The following is an 18930-nucleotide window of genomic DNA, read 5'->3' on the forward strand; positions in this document are numbered from 1 at the left end:
AATTATTATCTGAGCCATGATCAAGAACCCACTGTAAGAAGGGAACTTAAATGAGCTTCTTCACATCCAGCACAGCCAGATTGACTAAACCATCAGGACCCAAAAGGATCCTGGCTTGTCCATGGCCTTACCTGGAATCCGTAGGAGGAGTTGGCTTCTAGTAGGTCCTCTGAAGTGATGAGACACATGGTGGGTTCTGACACGGTACATGAGCACGATATGGCACGGCTGGTCCAAAGACCCTCAATGCTGCGGGATGCTCCTGATTAAAGGCAGAGCAGGGACGAGCACTAGCCCCGGCTGTAAGATCAGTACAGTGCAGCTCATCAAAGGAGCAAATTAGAGATCCGAACCCTAGCAGGCAAGTTTGTCCTTTTAGGGATCCTCAAAGCCCTATTCTGGTGCCCGAGGCGATCCCGACACTGTGAAGCCTTGTGCTCTCTCACCAAAACCGAACCTCACTTTCTTTTTCGGACAGGACAATTATTATGGGTGGTTGACGTTCAGTCACTTAGTCGGACAACTCTTTGTGTCTCCTTGGACCAAAGCACACCAAAGATACCAGAGAGGGTTGTCATTTCCTTCTCCATTGGATTAAGGCAAATAGAAAGTAGGTGATTTGCTCAGGATCATGTGGCTAGTAAGAGTCTGAGGCTAGATTTGGATTTGAACTCGGGTCTTCCTGACTCTGGGCCCAAGGCTTTATACTTGGATTTCAGCAAAAACAGCTGTCAGTCTCCTGCAGCTGGGGAGAATAGTGGATAGGAGTGCTGGGTCTGGAGACAGGAAGACAAGTTCAAATCTGACCTCAGAAATGAGCTGTGTGACTCTGGGCAAGTCACTTAACCTACCTGCCTTAATGTCCTTACCTATAAAATGGGAACAATAACACCACCTCCCAGAGTGGTGAGGATCAAAGAGTAGGTGTATAATAAATGCTTATTCCTTTGTCCTATAGTAGCACTTAATAAATGCTTGTTCCTGAGATTGGCAATATTATAGACAGCGGTCTCAGTGATAAGGAATCCACCACAGAATTTCTAGGCTGCCATGTTTATTACTCACCATTTGGCACCAAATTGTCCAACGTTTTCAGCAAGTGAGTAAATGGACTTTCCCGAAGGCCCAAGAGGCGCTGCTCTTGATCAAAAAACAAGCGAGGATGGCCACCCTAATCCCAGGGGCTGTGCCTGCGGGAAGGAGGGCAGCGGGAAGTGTGGAAAGTTTGCTTTCAATAACCCTGTGCAGAGAACCACAGGATCATCTATTCGGAGTTGGCTCAGCGCTCAGGGGCCGTCTAGTCCAACCCCATTTGACAGATGAGGAAACGGTGTCCAAGACAGGTAAAGTGACTGGACCAAGAAAGGTCACGGCGATAGTACATAGAAGAGGGAGGACTGGAGTCCAAGCCCTCCGCTCCAAACCATCACACCCTCCACTGCCACTGGTTCACTCAGGTTTCTTTGCCAACCCCATTCCCAAATCACCACAAACCCAACCATGTTGACAGCATCTCTAGCTCGGGCTTCGTCTGTCTCCATCAGCTCCCGTCACCCACAGGAGCTCCAGGACCGTTTGACTAGGAAAGGGCTCCGTGGGGGCAGGATGAGCCCCTGTAAATAGGCACGTTCAGGTAGCTGATGTCAGTGACGGCCCCATCAGTAAGGTGGAAGGGAACAGGGAAGGGAAGAGCTTCTCTGGGATCACTCAATCCAGAAGTGACCCCACAAGCGGATGCACCCAGGTGCTTCGGTACCCCCTCCTAGCCCCACCACCCCCCACCACCCCCCACCCCCCGCCTTCGGGTCACACATGGCGAATGAAACCAAAATAGGTTGGAGATAGTTTGCAATCCCGCCCTGGCTCTCCTCTGCACCAGGGGCCTGGGAGCAGCCACTCAAGTTTTCTCAGGATGTGGGACAGACCCCAGATGGGAACACACTTGTTTCTCTTCTGAGGCAAATCATACACAACTCCCGAGCTACTTGAATTAAATTCTCCATTTATTTTGTCCTTTTATAAAATCCAACATAGGATCGTTGTGCTCATGATGGTGGGGGGGTGTGTCTGGAAGAGGGGTCCCCCTCTCCCTTTCAAAGCGTTCTTTCAAACCAGGAGCAGCTCGTGTGAGGGGGAGGCCGCAGAGAGGACCCGTGCCCTCCTTAAGCAGACCTCGGAGGGAAGCTCGGTGATTAGCCCACGGAATGGAGAATCATTACAAGGAGAACTGAGAGCTGGGGACGAGGCTGGGGAGGATGACACAGCCCAGGTTGGGGTGCTCCCATGGGCCGGGAAGCAAACTTGCCAATGAAATACTGAGGGCGTTTCTGGGCCCCGAGGCACAGGCCAGGGGAAAAAAAAGATGCTCTTCCTGGGGAGCAGAGCCCGGGGCTTCCTCCCTTTAGGTAAAATGGGTAGAGTAGATGCAAATGATGCTGGGATTTCCCAAGACCAATTGAGCTTCTACACGGAATACTTTTCCAACTCGAGTCTCTTCCCCCCAAAGTGAAGTCTGAAGCCACCCACCATGCCAGAGTTGATCCATTTTGTCAAGTCGGGCAGAAGGTCTCCTCTTTCCCCACTGGACTGCGTCAGCGGCCCTTTCTTTCCTGCCTTGTCCTACCCCTCCCTCCTCCCTCCTCCCACTCCCAAAAAGGGCAACAAGAAAAGTTCTTGTGGGAGCCCTGATGCCCAGAACCCATGAGGGCCGCCCCGGAGTCCGGGCAGTGTTTACAACCGTCTCTCTTTAAGGCAAGCCTAACGGGCCGAGCCGGGGGGTTCCTTCCTTGTTAAAAAGCAGCCCCTCACAGTAAAAGAAAGTGGCAGCAGCCGCCTACGACGCTACTCAAAATGCCACCTTCTCCGGCTCTCCCAGAGCAGGAAGGCCGCTGCTGCGAGGATTAACGTAAGAAACTGGGGAAAGAGGAAACGGGGCGTCTGCAACGGAAGGATGGCTCTCGGGTGCCCTGGTCCCCAGATGCCTCTGAAGAGCTGCCTGAAGCCAAGGGCCCAGGCCTATGTGGGGGAAGGCCGCAGAGAGGGAGAAAGAGCGCCCCGGCTTCAGGAAGACACTTGGGGAGTTACAGCAAGGGCAGGTGCGCGGAGGGAGGGAGCTGGGGGGAGGGGCGCGGGGAGCTAGTTTAAGGCAAGTGCATGACTGGAGGGTGGGGCCCCATGGAGCTTCTTAGGTCTGGATCTAGTGTGCGATGGAACAAGGGGAATCCCTAAGAAACTGTGCCCAGCTCTGAACGTGAGGGCTGGTGGTAGTAATGAGGGTCTACATGACTACTTGGGAAAACCTGAGGAAGACAGGGAGGGGGGCGGGTGAGGAATAAGGCAGCCCTCGGATCTCCAGCTGATCCAGAAAGTTCCCTTTCCTCCTTAGAGCACCTGCCCAGCTCCTGAGCCCTGGAAATGCCTGGGCTTCCTTCAGATTCTCTAGAATGAAAATTATTGAATGATCAAAGGCCAGCTCACCAACAATCCATCCAACGAAAGGAAGCCCCGTTTCCCAGGGCAGGAGCCCCGCATCTCGCTTTGGGACACCCCGGCCAGCCGGGGCACAGACGGAGGCCCACTCAGGCTGGTGGGGCGCCCTCCACCTCTTCAGATGCCCCCGGGGCGCTGAAACGAGCGCGGTTCCCTTTCTCTTACCCAAAAACGCTGCGGGGATCCTGAAGGCAACAGACAACAGCCAACCGTAAGAGGTGCGAGACGCTGAGGCAGGAGGAAGATGTTGGCCGCCCTGGGCTGCCGGCTGCCGCTCCTCCCCCAGAGTCAGGCTTGGCTTAGAAAGTGGAAGGAGAGGGAAATGGGAGGGTGGCGATGGGCCTGGGCGCGGGCTGGGACGAGGAAAGCCCCGTTCCCTGACTTGTTTCAACACAGACACCCCGGGACGATGCCTGAGGTGGGGAGAGAGGAAAGGAGGCTGGGAGCCGCCTCCATCCCCCTAAAGAAGAGGTGGCCTCTGAAGCCTGCCATTTCTCACGCAGGAGACAGGCAAAAAATTCAGCCCCCAAAGATGTGTGTGTGTGTGTGTGTGTGTGCAAACATACATGTATGTATATAAAAGCCTTGGGAGGCACACCTGAAACACTTTCTCTTTAAATAATAATAACAGGTATTATTATTATAATAAAACCACAAACCAGTTGTCCTGGGCTAATGTACTCAGTGAGCGCCTGTCCCGAGTGGCCGCGGTCCTCAGTGTAAGCTATCGAGAGTCTGGTGGCCAGAGCTCTGGCACTCTTGGCCAAAGCTCTAGCTGGAGCAAGCCAGAACTGGCTTGTGCCTGGGCAGGGCGGGCCTCAGGACCGAAGGCCGATGTTCCCTCCCAGCCTTGCCAGCCCCCTTCCTCGGCAGTGGCCAGCCTGGACCACCCGCGGGTGGCCGTCCACGAGGCCTCCTACCCTTCTGGCCCACAAGTGCCATCTCCTCCACTCCACACAATCTGATCGCCAACCCCGAGTTGCCTCTAAATGAACTTGAAGCACTTGGTCTTGTCATGGGGCAGGCGGGTCTTGAAGAGGACGGAGTCCACCCTGAACTGTGTGTACAGCAGGGGCATGTAGCCGTACACCTTGACGAAGAAGTTGATGCACTTGTGCCGTTCGTGGAAGTGCGAGTCATCGTGGGACAAGGCCTGAGGGCACCCCGGGCATCGGAATGTCCACCGCGACGTCACCTGGGGGCAGAAAGAAAAGAGCACCAACTTCAGTTTACATTGCAACGCCCCAAGGGGGGGGCTCCTCCGGCCCATCCGGAGCCAGCTGAGTGACTCTTCTGGTCCTCCAGCTGATCTGGTGTTCTTACAATGCTCTTCGCCTCCCCGGGGGCATCTGGGCAACCAGACGGGAGCTCCCGGACGTGGCCGGCCAGGCAGACCCACACAGCGTGGGTCAGCGCTGCTTCCTGGTGACACAGAGAACCCCAGAGCCAGGGCCAGGCGTGCTGCCCCTGCACCCTGGGGGGATCACTTGCTAATCTAGTGCCTCGCAGTGACCTGCACGCAGTGGGTGCTGGGTAAATCGCTGACTGGTTGTCTGGCTAATGACTATTTGGGAGGCAGCTCCCACCTTGTCTAGATAGGACAGCGCTGGCCCCGGGGTTTGAGGGAGTTCAAAGCCTGCCTCTGCCAAGTCCCAGGAGGGTAGCCCTGCCTGCACACCCAAGAGGCTCCCTCAGTGCCCTCATTAAGACACCTCATTAAAAACAGCCCACAGAGGGGGCAACTGGGTGGCTCAGTGGATGGAGAGCCAGGCCTAGAGATGGGAGGTCCTAGGTTCAAATCTGGCCTCAGACACTTCCCAGCTGCGTGACCCTGGGCAAGTCATTTAACCCCCATTGCCTAGCCCTTACCTCTCTTCTGCCTTGGAATCAATACACAGTGTTGACTCCAAGACTCCAAGATGGAAGGTAAGGGTTTATTAAAAAAAAATAAAAATAAAAAAATAACAGCCCACAGAGGAGGGGCCTGCTGCCCCAGAGCACTTGGGAGGTCCTTTCAAAGCTCCTTCCTGCCAGTGACCTCAGGGGGGAGCTGCTGCAATTATCCTCTCCGTTCTACAGATGGGCAACATCCATTTCTGAGGGACTCAGGGAAAGATCCGGATTAGAACCCAAGGCTCTCCGGCTGCTTTGCACACTGTTCGCTTGGCTAGCCTCCGTTTCTTTCTTTATCCATAAAATGACAACGTCCTTAACTCATCCAGTATTGAGATCACGGAAACTGACTGGGACGACAACCATGAACATGGCTTACACGTATACGACACTTCAGCGACAAAGCATCGGCCCATCTTGTCTTCACAAAGCTAAAAAGCGCTCAGTGAACGTGAGCCGACAGTGTCACTTTTCCTTAGTCGGGGAGACGCCGTCCGGAGGGCCTGCTCCCAGGGCACAAACCCAGCCACTCACTTCTGGTGTGCAATTCCACGGTGCCCACCACGGCCGCCTTGGCAGTGACGTGAGATCCTCTGGCTCGTGCCAACGGGGGGCTGTGGGTGTTTTCACCGGCTCCCCTGCAGATCTCTTCTCAGTTAGAACAGGAAGTCGGGCCTTCAGATAAGAGCAGCGTCCCTGCATTTCCCCCTCTGCCTGGAGAGCCAGCGCTGAACCACAGGCAGAAGCCCCCCCCACCAGGCACAAACAGCTCTCAAGGAGGCCTTTTCCCGGGAGATTCTGGGCTCATCATGGACAGTTTCCAGGAAACGCCGGGCTACCTAGCTTAACAATGGCTCGTAAAAGTCACGGTGGACGCCAGGCAGACGAGGTGTGGCCGGTCCATGAAGCTCTTCTTCCACCACAAACCACCCTAAGTCCCAGATCAAGTCATCCCCGGCTCATTCAGGCTTCTGCCTGAGGTCATCTGATCCCCCTCCTGAATGGGGCCCTCATGAGTTATTCATTCCGGAGGCCTTAATGAAAGGACAACGGAGGTAGCCACTGCAGCAACGGAGTCATTAGGGGCATAAAGTGGAAGATGAAATCCCCCAAGATGGAAGTGAATGGGAAAGAAGCAGGAGGAGGACAGCTCAGCTGTGAAACGTCTGATGTAGGGACCGTTTTATCGTGATGAGAGGAAGAGAGTTGTGCCAAGAGAACTAGGCTGAGAACTTAGCGGGTACCCGGCCCTGAGGAGAGGCAAAAGGCCCGAGTGCGGGTCCTAGTGCGGTCCGTCGTTTACCAGGAGCTGCCTTGCTCATCGGCTCCGGGCAAGGCGCTTATTAACCCCTCGTGCCTAGCCCCTACTGCTCTTCTGCCTACCTGTACTGATTCTAAGACAGAAGAAGGGAGTAGAAGCATTTCCCAGGAGCTAAGCCCAGGCTGCAGAGCGGGCTCACTGCTCTTAGGCAGCGGGGGCTCCTGCTCGGAGCGCCTTATAGTGAGGCAATCACAGTCTAGTGAAAAACAAAGGCACACCTTTGGCAAGTTACTCAATTTACTCATCTTTAAAATCTCAATTCGTACTCTCTTTACCCCCATTTCTCTCTCTCTACATCAGGGAGAGACCCCCCTCCCACTCTGAGGGCTGCTGGGAGGCCAGCCTGAGCATGCAAACACGGCCATGCACTGGAGGCTGGTGACAAACAGGCATGGATGGATCGTGACAAATCTTGCAATTTGGTGGGTCACACTGATTTTTAAGACTATGACTCAGCAGTGGTAGCTGCTGGATGAAAGCTCCTTCACTAGATTGTGTTTACTGTCATGGGGAGGCTTCAGGAGCCTTTACCACAAACTCCTTTCTTCTTTTTCCTCTTCTGCTTTCATGACTGTCATGCAATTATTAAAAAAAAAAAAGATTAATTCTCATCCATTTTAACTAATTTGTTTTCACTTTAAATACTTAAATTTCTTTGGATATTTTACTTTTGATGTGGACCAATATTATTGATGATAATTAACGGAATTTGCTCAATTCTTATATTCAGACAATAAAGTGAATTGTGAATTAATCTTTTTTTTTTTTAACAAGAAAGAAAACCCAAGTGATGTTCATCCATACTTTGGGCCAAACCCTGGGTCAAGATATTATGTCACTAAAAAGCTTGGTGAGTCATTATCTTTTAACCTATTTGTAAAATGTTCCTGGAGTGTTTGTAAGTGGACAAAGCTCAGGAATTAGTGATGTAAAGAAAAAGGCAGCAATATTATACCAGTCATTTCATTATCTTTCCAGGAAAGATCTTTGCCTCTAAACAAAGCAAAAAGTGAAAGGCTACTCTTCACTTGGCCACCTCAGGGCCATCTCTACACTTTGGAATCTTCACTTTTCAAAGGAAAGAATTTGACAATGCACAAGAAACCAAATGTCAGTCACCTCAACAATGTGGAGTCATGAGAGACAAACTCATTATGTGAGCCAGCTGACAGATTCAGGCATGACACATATATGCACATCCATTTACATCATAGCTAAACATGGAACAGTTACTAATTGCCAATACAAGTGGCACAGTCATGAATCTGAGTCTATGTACCAGGGCAGGGCTGCAAAAACAAAAATCACCATTTTCATTTGAAAAGAGAGAAAAAAACTGAAGAATGAAGGTTAGGGGAGTGAGTCATGGTGAGAACACAGAAGTCCACAGAATGGGGGAGTCCAAGTGCACCCCTGTCAGGGGTTTCTCAAGCTCAGGGAAGGACTCAACCATGAGTGGACCAACTGCACCAAACCCAACCTCTTCTTGCTCAGTCTGACCCAGGCAGAGAACTGAACTCCTTTTGCCTAGAAATTCTGCTCCATTACTGAATCTAACACCAATGCTAATGAACACAGTTATAAATTATAATTATGTCATAATTATAAATCCACATTCTGCTTATAAATAAGTAGAAAATAATCATTTGTTAGCTTAGCACCAGTCTTCAGATTCAGTCCTATATGTATATTAGCATAAGGAAATACTGACTTAGCTTGGGTTCACTCTTGGAAATGTAATATACGTGATATTTATACATATCATTTCATTAAAGGCACTAATAATTTGAACGAAGACAGAGCACACAGTGTTTAAAGGTTTGTGACCTATTTTATAAACATTACCTCATTTTATCCTCACAATGATCTTACGAGATAGATGCTATTATTATCCCCATTTAATAGATAGGGAAACTGAGGCCAACCAGGATTTGCCATGGGTAACAAAGCCAATAAGTGTCTGAGGCCAGATTTTAATTCAAGTATGCCCTGATTCCAAGTTTCAAGGACTAGCCACTGTGCTACTTTGCTGCTTTGGAATAAATGGATGCACAATCTTGATAAAAAAGTAGACAAAGAACTGATAAATCTGCTGCATTTTCTGCCCTAGTGAGGAGATCAGGTATTTAGTCTTTCTCTAACTTCTCTGAGTTGCAGGGAACTCTCTACAAGCTACAGAGAGATTGTAATCTGCATGGGAAGGAGTGCCCACATACCCGAGGTCATTTGCTCTTGACATAACAACAAGGAAAACAAGCAATATAATAGGAAAGCAACTAGGTAAAGAAGAGAGTTAATTGGGGGCAAAAATCCAGATTAGAAAAGCTGAGGAGGAAGAGATCATAGACTCCACAGTAATCTGTAACACCTAACTCAAAGACATGATCATTGGGAATTCTTAGGTAAGCGTGGCACTCTGGAAAGGAATATTCAGAGCCAACTGACTTGGGCCTAGTTTCATTAATGAATAAGGAGCCTGGAGCTTCCACTACCCCAAAGCCTCTTATTGTCTACAAGATTGCCCAAGACTCCAGCAATCCAATTCAGCAGCTGCATGGCAAATGGGGAAGATGGGATCATCTGAATGTCAGTGGCCAGTGAGTGGCAAGCTACAAGGCTAACAAGCTAATGCTTGGGGAGTCCAATGCAATAGCCAATAAAAGGAAAAAAGGTCATGTTAAAAGAAAAGAGCAGTTATTAGAGTTACAAAGAGGCTGCGTCAAAAGAAATTGTCTCACTCTCCCAAGATCTTAAAAACAGTCAGTCATCTCCTTCTGTGAAATGCCTTCAGGCTACCAGCTCAAGCTCCTCATCTCCTTCCCCCAAAGCCAGGTTATGGGACTCATCCAATCCCTGCAGAACCCCATGTAGAGGAGGTGGGCTCATCGACAGGATCTCGCATTGCTTTTGGAGTAAAGCCACCCCAAACTGAATGGAGCCTCTTTAAATCCTGTGCCTGGGTGCCCTCTGCACGTTAGTAGGATGCCATCCCATCTTTGAATTACCTCCAATAGCAAAGTTTTATGACTGGAATGGGAGATAGTTTAAGAGGATGGGAAACGATGCAGGGGAGCAGCTGCTGATGCCAAGACTGATAAAGGGAATATGGAGAAGTCCAAGAACATGGCTGTCCTTGCTGACCTGTGCATAAGCTGCCCCTGCCTGCTGCCACCTTTGCCCTGTCAGAACCTCTGAGGACTTCTCGGACCAGTCGGGGAGAGTTTGAGCACTGACACCTCCTGGGGTGCACTGAGGAGGAAGAGAAGGAAATCCAAGAGGCTGCTGGGGAGCGTAGAGAACCCAGGTGCAGAGGCCAGAGGAGGTGAGCGTAAAGCCCCCCCACATTTACTAGCTCTCCCTCAGAGCCACAGATCCCTGGCATATAATAATGCCTGGCCTCCCTACCCCATAGACCCACTGACAAGGTCAAATTAGATGATGTGTGGAGTGTGGGGCAAACTTTAAGGCACCATCACAAACATCAAATATTATGGTTAGGCAAAAAAATCCATGCTTCTCAATAGTGGTGAGGAAATCAAGGAAATGGGGGAAGTCCCTCAGGGACAGGGGAACGGATTAACAAGCCATCCAAGGATCAGTTTTCCATGGAGGATATACAATCGTCTCTCTCTGAGGTAAGGGAGAGGCAGATGCTCCCACTTTGGACAGGCAGAAGATCAGTGACAACGACTTCCCCAATCGCTCTCTCACAGCCCTCGCCTCCTCTCCTCTCATTCGATATAGAATTTAAAGTCAATATTCCCTATCACTGGCCAGATAAAAAAATGGCAACCAGCTGTGGTGAGTGCTTTTTGAAAGAGTGGACTGAACTATAATTCCAAACTCCATCTCCTCTCACTCTTCAAGGATCCTCACCTTAATGGGGGGTTTCCGAGTGATATGGGAGACAAGGAAGTTCATGGCGATATCCTCGCAGTTGATGTATTCATCCACCATGTCCCGGATGGCCTGAGGCATCACATAGGAATACAGGTAGGCATAATACTGTTGGGGAACAAATCAAAGACAGAGATCCTATCAGAGACTATCCAACATTTTAGATTACACACATTATTTTTATGTACACTAAAAATATATGAGGATCTCTGCCTTCAAGAAGCTTATTGTCTACGTAGAGGAAATGTATACAAGAAAAGTTAAGGAAAAATAATTAAACAATAGTGCAAAAATTAGTCACACCCATTGAATTCCTTTAATTATTCTCATGACAGGGTATATAGACCCTTCACCAACCATATCACCCTCCTCTAGATAGGTTTCATTTTTGTTAATGTCACTAATAAAATATGGCATTTGGAACCCAACATGATGCTCTAAGTCTAGCATCCTTAATCTTCTGTATGGGTTAGGGACCTCCTCTCCCCACTGGAAGTCTGGTGAAGCCTACGGACTCTTTCTCAAAATAATGTTTTTAGATGTATAAAATATTTAGCATTATATAGCATTATAAAGAAAAATAATTATGTTTATAAAGCTCTCTACCTATATACCTATCTAATCAGATGCCAGGTTACAATACCCTGTTCTTATGTCTGATCAAAACCAAGTTCACTGAGATTACCAACTCCCTTTGATTTTTACATTATGCTTTGATGCAATTCCATTCAACAGACATTTAATAAGTACTTATGGCTGGCAAAGCACCCTACAGGATGGAGGGGGTGGAGAACCGTGATATAAAGTTTAGAAAGGGATTACTGAGATTGCAATACAGTATATGAAGATTACATTAATTTCCTTTCACAACCATATCTTTTTTGTAATCAACTAGCATCCCCAGGTAACTGCATCTGTATTAAACCAAATCTTCCCATTATGGCATTTGTACAGTTGACCCTTTGAACCCAAGCGCAGGGTCTCTAAATGAGTCAATGGTGGAGCTAAGAAAAGAATCTAAGAATTTGGATTGCTTGTGTCTTCTACTTAATAAGAGCTTGCTTAGGTACTTTTCTCTGCAGGAATTTCAAATTCTTAGAATCAGACCTATCTCAGAATCAGATCTGGGTCAGATTCATCATCCATTTAGGCCACCTGTGTCTACCAGTAACTGGGATATATTATGAAGAAATATGGTCTCCTTTCCTGATTCCAACTTCAAAAGAACAGGAATGCCACCAAAAATATGAAACATTGCCTAGGAGCTAAATATGAATTTGTCATCTGTGAAGTTATTAAACTTTTTGTAATCAATTTACATTTTTAATCATATCATATCACCTTCAGATAATAAGTTCTGAAAGCAGACTAGTTGATACCAAAAGGCAGTAACCTCCATGAGCTTTAGAATAGTGGAATTAGATGGGTAACTCTGAAATCACCTTTTCTAAACTGTATAAAATTGCATCAAATCTCTTCTAGGTCTCCATCTTTCAAGATTTTAGAAGTCCTAAACTTTTAATTCCCTTTCTGGCTCTCTTTCTATTTCATCTCCAGAATTGATGAAACCTGCCTAAACTATGGTAACTTAAGATACTGTTTGAAACTTTTGTAGAAGTGTAGGCTACGTTGGTGTTTTGTGTCTTATACCCTTCCTGATGATTTTACTGGCCTTTTTGGTCTGAGCAGCACACACTTGGCAAATAAATCTCTTCTGAGAACAGTCAATAATAACTCCAAGCTCTTTCTCTGAGTCATAGATTTTAAGTTAGAGTGCCTAATCCTATAAATATAATTCATGTTTTTCACAGGCCCCAAATGAAACTTGTACATCACTTCTCCACCTACCCCCAAAGCCTCATGAGATCTTCCTACACTTGGTCTTCATCAGCTTTGTGTTTTCCATTGCTCAAGAAGGGCTTCATGTAGAGTTTCCAAAAAAGTTCTTTTGGGGATAGCAAAGAACTGGAAACTGAGGAAATGCCCATCAACTGAGGAATGGCTAAACAAGTGGTATTACATGAATGTGATGGAATACTGTTGTGCTCTAAGAAAGATTAATGGGGATTGTTTCAGAAAAATCTGGAAAAACATATATGAGTTGATGCAAAATAAAAGGAGCAGAGCTGGGAGAAAACTGCATAAAAAGTAATAGTGATATTGCAGTGCCAATCAACAATAAAAGACTTAGCTATTCTGATCAATACAATAATCCATTATAATTCCAAAAGACTCATGACAAAAAATGCTCTCCTCCTCCACAAAGAGAATCAATGGACTCTGAAAACAGATTGAAGCATTTTTTCCTACTTTATTTACTTTTCTTGCTTTTTTCCCCCTACAACATGGCTAAAGTGGAAATATATTTTGTATGACTTCATATGTATAATGGGTATCATATTTCTTGCCTTCTCAGTCGGTGAGGGAAGGGGGAAAGGGAGAGGAAGAATTTAGAACCGAAAAGAAAAATTTCTAATTTTTTTAAAAAAGAAACTTTGAACATGAATTCAGAGGAGCATGGAAAGATTTTTTTGAAATCATGCATGGTAAAGTCAGCAGAACCAAGAAAACAATATATTCAGTGACAATAATGTAAATGGAAAAAATAACATCCATAAAAAGCAAAAACTAAATAAACACTTTATAATTCTAATAACCAAGCTAAGAATGGATTTCTGAAATATCATAGCCATGGAATACGGGAACCTTGTAGATATATTGATAAGTTTTGCTGACCTGCTTTTCTTTTCTCTATTTTTTATTCTTTTTATAAGAAAAGACTTTTTAGGTGGGGAAGGATACATATATATGTATAAATACATACATATATATGGGAAATAATTCAATTTTTTAAGAAAAATGAAAACTGTATAATGATCCAGCTTGGTCCTGAAGCAAAAAGAAAACAACCCTCTCCCTTATTTATTAAAGTGTATAGACTATGGGTATGGGTAGTAACATATATACTATTAAACCTGGTTAATAGGTTGGTTAGTTTTGCATGATAATTTTCTTTCTTTCTCTCCTTCTTATTCTTTGTTATAATGGATGGCTCCCTAGGAGGGGAGAGATATATTTAGAGATAAAAACAAAATGAAATATATAAATAAAATTTTTTAATGGATCTCAGTAATTGTCTACTAGATACTTCTCCATCTATATAAGGACCTACCTTTGTTTGCTATCTATAAATCAATACCCTGAACAAAGTAATTCCATGCTATCTTTTAAAAAATAACCTTTGGTATTAATTGGAACTTTATCAAAGGTTTTTAAAAGACTAAATTATATTTGCTGGCCCCTCTTTGATCACATACTTATTTGTATACCACAAAAAAAACCCCACACATCTGATTTTAGATATGATTTCTCCTAACATATGGCCTTTTGTTCAGTGATCCTATCAGGTTATTATGGATTCCACCAGTTTGCCTCATACAGAAATAAACCCCTTCAGTGTAAGGTTCTCAAGGATCCCTCTGGAACCCTTCTTGTTTATGGAATTCCACTAGTGATTGCCTATAGAATAAACAGTTTAAATTTCTGAGAATATACTATTTGTATTCTAACAATTTATCTACTTTTAGTCCCCATGATGAGATTTAGAATTAAGTCTAAATCAACTTTCTCCTCATCTTGTTCTTTCAATCTGTCCGCTTCAAAAAACAACTTGGGAATTTCCCTATTTTTCTTTTTCATAAAATTTAAGCAAAAAATTTCATTTCATTTCTCACCCAGACAAAACAGCTTGTCTTTTAGCACCTTCTCTTTTCTTTTTTTCAGTATCTCTGCCCTCCTAGGCATTGCCAGAGCTCAAAGAGGTATCAATTAATCGTGTGATAAGATGTCATTACATAATAGTTTCCAGTGTTACACTTCCCATGTGTGTTTTCATTTTAACAAGGGAAAGAAAAAAGCTCTCAGGATCCAAAGGAATTGATTTCTAAGAGGAACAATTATATCAAGCAATAAAAGAGACATGTTTGAACAGGGGACCCTTCCAAGAGACCCTCAAAACATACTGTATAGACAACCATCACTTTACAATGTAATCCCTGTTTTCTGCTATTGGTTCTTTTGATTTCTAGATAGAATTCTTCTTTGGGATCACTCTGATTAAAATAGGTAAAGTTTATTTCTGAGATGAGTGGCAAGGAGAGTTATTAGCTCAGTAAAAATATTCAACTCTGCAGAGACAGCTCCCAGTTGGTTTCCTCATAATCAATATGCTTTTCCTTACCTTGTGAAAGAAGGCAGCACCTGTCAGCACCATGGAGAGCTCACAGGAATAATTGGAATTATAGAGCCAAGACTGATGCTGGACATCCCAAGCATGGTATCGCCCAGGAAAACCCACAATGCGATCTCGAGCTTCTCTCCATACCCTATAAAAAAGGTACACATGCATCAAATTTCAGTGCCTTGACAGGTTCATAAGTTATTTTAATATTGCTTCAGGCACACACTACATTTTTCACCCAGTCCATGTTCTAAGTCTTGTACACTTCCTGCTTTCTTTCTCTTAAGTTTGCTGCATTAACCCTTGTCTGTGATGTGTCAAATTCATAATGTGATCTCAATGGAACAGAATTAATTTGAACTAGTTAAGAGAGGCAGCATAGTACAGCTGAAAGAGCATGGACTGTAAATCAAGAGAGCTTGTGTTCACTTCTCTCTTTTAATAATTTATGTGTGACCCTGGGCAAGTGATGCAACTTCCCTGTGTCTCAGTTTCCTCATCTGTAAAATGAGGGGACTGGACTAAATGAGTTCTGAGGTTCCTTTGAGCTCTAGAGCTCTGACTGTGACACAGATCATTCATAAGCGTATTCACAAAGGATATTCGTTAAATGCAAGACAAAAGAAATAGAATTTTTCTTTTTTAAAAAAATCTCTAGTAGCATTGTGATTCTAACTACAGATTAGGGTCTCATCCTGAGAAAAGGCTATACTGATTTGAGTCAGAGGCCAGGCAGATCTACTTTTGGGAGTGTGAGTAGAAGCATGACTCTCACTTCTTAGGGATGTATCTGTTGTGGCATCTGGGTAAAGAATTGTGGAAAGTCACAGAATATTTGTCTGGGCTCTCAGTCATATGAAAGGGCTCCATGAACCAAGTAGTCACAAAGAAATGGGAAGAGCCAGCTGTGAGAAATGATAGCCTGTGACAATTCATTAGGAAAGAATTGTTACTATACGAATGATAAATCAGAGAATCTACTCTCTATTAATAGTTTTATGGAGGTTTTAAAATATTATAATAGTTTTGAAGGAAGGTAGACTGTTTTCCAGTATCACTTCTATGAATGGTGAAATTCTGTATAGAGTTTCCTAAAAGAAGACCTTAATGACCACCTTTCTCTACATGGAAAAATATGAATGATCAAGTGAGTTAGACTGGCCTTGCTGACCAGAACCATAAAAGTCACTCTTTTTCTTGTCAAGATTTGGCCAGTTGGGTGATCAACAGTAAAAGTTTCAACAATAATTTTCTTAAGAAGGTATACTCCACATTTCTCAAGTTGGATTCCTACAGATTTGGTGGGGACAGATAGCAATATAACTAAAAATAAAACACCTTCATAAGGCTTTTTTACCTCTTTAAAATACAAAAAATAAGGAACCTGTCTGTAACTAAATCCTTAGAAGGGGCATCCAGAGAGTATATTCACTGCCTGCTTTTGGAGGAAAAGGTATACCAGTATGCATCACAGGCAGTGGAATGGGGGAGATCAGCATCCGAGATAGGCCTTCTAAAGTTCCAGGCCCAGAGAATGTCAATAGAACGAGATCCAAGAGAAGAACTTCCAGAGTCCTACCTTCTAGCCCACAAGCCCATATTAACCCTCAAGTTCACCCTATCCATAGGCTTCCATATTTCCATCTTTTACAAAAGATGATTCTTGTGGACTTGGCTGCACAAGTTAGATTGTTAAGAGACGGAATACAAGGGCAGACCAAAAAATTTTCTTGCCAGGGAAAAAGTTGTTGGTGCATGCTAGTCATGCAATTAAAAAGTGCCAAGTCCTCCTCCCTTCTCTTCTGTTGATTACTTTGGGTGGAGCATGACAGGATACACCTTTTTTAGAACAGAACATAGTTTGATTTGGGAAGCCAATTGGGAGTGTAAAGAGAAAGGGTGGTAAAGGTCAGGAAAAAATGAATGTGGCTACAGCCAATTTCAACTTCAAGCAGGAGCTTAGTGTTCAGAGCTAACTATAAACCAGACATACTTAAGTTACCTAATCAGCATCTCATAACCTGAGATTCTGTTTCCAAATATCTCAATTCCTACATTTGGTTAATATAAGGTCAAATGTCTTGTGTGGTATGTCAGAAGCCTTTTAAAAAGGCATCTTTTTAAAGATGGAAAAGAAAAATAATTGCCTAAGTCATGTATTCTTTTGGTTGAGGAAAGAGCTAGAAACTCTTTATGACCCCAGGCTCCTCTTCCCCCAGGATATGCTTTGTTGTCTTCAGTCCTGCTGCAGGGTCTACACCACATCATGGAGCCATCATTCCAAGACCTCTTTTCCAAATACAGAAAAAAAAAACACCTCACTTTCATTTTCATCCTCTGTGGGACACTATCTAAGCAGAGCTGGCTAGTTGCTGCCTTGGTACAGCTGGGACACTTCATAATGTAGGAGGACATAACATGGCTGATGAAAGAATAAACACTTACTTCAAAATGATACTAAGAGGCAATTGAAGGAAAAGTAGAAGGCTAATCTCTCACTTGACAGAAACCTGATTTATCAATGGAACTCCTGGACCACTTTTACCTTTAAGGATAGCCACTGTCCATTATTTTATTCTTAATTCTTTGTTTCTCCAGTCTTACAGAGTTCTTCAGTCACAAAAAAAGGCTAAATAAACATTTGTTAAATTAGCAAATGAATAAATGATATAAACGCAAAAGGACTTGGAAGATAGGAGGCCTAGAGCTAGGAAGATCATGGGAGGTCATTTTGGGGAAGAAATTTCTCCACAGTAAAGAACTGCCTTCCTGAGGTTGGTCTATAAGTGGGGTAAGGCTTTAAGTTGAGTGCCCAGACTCCAAGACCTCATTTTAGCCTTGAATATTTGTTCCACACCCGGATGTGCCCTAAATCTTTCAGGAAAGGACTTAGAATTTTGTCATATGCTCCTTGCTGCTCAAATGCCAAGCAGTCCCTCACCGAAACCCAAACATGATTTCATCGTGGCGGAGGTGAGCATCATCATCAATGGATAGGATGGCCTCAGTCTCAATTTCATTCCAGGGTAAAAAGCGATTGTTCAAGCTGTTCTTCTCAGTGCGGACCACCTAAAAGAAGGAGGAAAGAGCAGGAAGCACTGTGATGAATACCGTCTGTGTAGCATATGGAACCAAGAAGAGCATATGCCAGAGGAAAACATAACTTAGTTTATGAAAGAATGAAATTTACTGCCATCTATACAAACTAATACACAAGTCTTAAGAAGAAAATTGCTGTTATAATTCAACAGTTTTGCAGGCTTTGATCTTTATGGCTATAATCTCATTTTTATTTGCTAATCTATTTTGTGAAGCAAGCCAGGGCATGGATTATTTTTATACAGCAGGAAAAAAAATCCAAAATCATTTAAGATGAGAGTACAGAGTTCAGATTAGATGTTCTAGTTCTTGAGTAACAAGTCACAATGCTTGATTTGGCAATCCATAGGATTATTTTATCCTAAGACCAATTCCTAGGAAATTAATCATTTCTATCTAAAAACTAACTCTATATAATCAGTGTCAAATTTGATATTCATATTTTTCTTAACGTGGGACACTTTATGCCCAATTTTGAAAATTATTTCAGTGTTGTTAGAAAAGGCAGAATAGTCTTTGTTACTAAAATTAACATAGGCCACTTAGCCTAGGATAGTGATGGTGAACCTTTTAGAAACTGCATGCCAAGCCCCACCCCACCCTGGCTTACTGCCTTACCTCAGGCAGGGGAGGGAGAAAATGAAGGGAGTGCTCCATGTGCTCTGCTCAGGGGAGGGAATAAGTACATCCAATGGGCTTCTGGGCAGAGGGGTGGGGAGGTGTGAAGGGAGCAGCTCTGTGGAGTCCCTGTCTTTTTAGTAACTAACTCTGGCAGGCGGCGCATGCCCACAGAGAGGTCTCTCTGTGTCACAGGATTGCCATCATGGGCCTTAGATGCTATACTCACTGTATGTATTAAGAAATTAATATGGAGTAAATAAATAACTTCAAGAAGCTTTCCAAGAATTTCTAGACTAATACTGTAGTACTATTATACTAGTACAATATTAGGATAGTAAAAGAAGGTCAATATTTTGATGGAGCTTGCTAA

The 18930-nt window shown here is 44.5% G+C and overlaps 1 protein-coding gene across 4 annotated transcripts in view; it reads right to left on the reverse strand.

Annotated features, from left to right (window-relative positions):
• Positions 1-1985: 1985 nt before the first annotated feature.
• Positions 1986-18930, reverse strand: part of EXTL3 (exostosin like glycosyltransferase 3) — a 93259-nt gene continuing 76314 nt past the window's right edge. For all 4 annotated transcript variants that reach the window (XM_007476508.3, XM_007476507.3, XM_007476509.3 and 1 more), the window contains exons 3-6: positions 17782-17909; positions 14841-14985; positions 10580-10708; positions 1986-4684 (exon numbers count right to left, since the gene is read on the reverse strand). In XM_007476508.3, coding sequence (XP_007476570.1) covers positions 4475-4684; positions 10580-10708; positions 14841-14985; positions 17782-17909 — 612 coding nt within the window. In that variant the 3' untranslated portion in view covers positions 1986-4474. The remainder of the gene's footprint in view (positions 4685-10579; positions 10709-14840; positions 14986-17781; positions 17910-18930) is intronic.

Source organism: Monodelphis domestica, chromosome 1 (genome assembly GCF_027887165.1).
Source record: "Monodelphis domestica isolate mMonDom1 chromosome 1, mMonDom1.pri, whole genome shotgun sequence".
Classification (NCBI taxonomy): Eukaryota; Metazoa; Chordata; class Mammalia; order Didelphimorphia; family Didelphidae; genus Monodelphis; species Monodelphis domestica.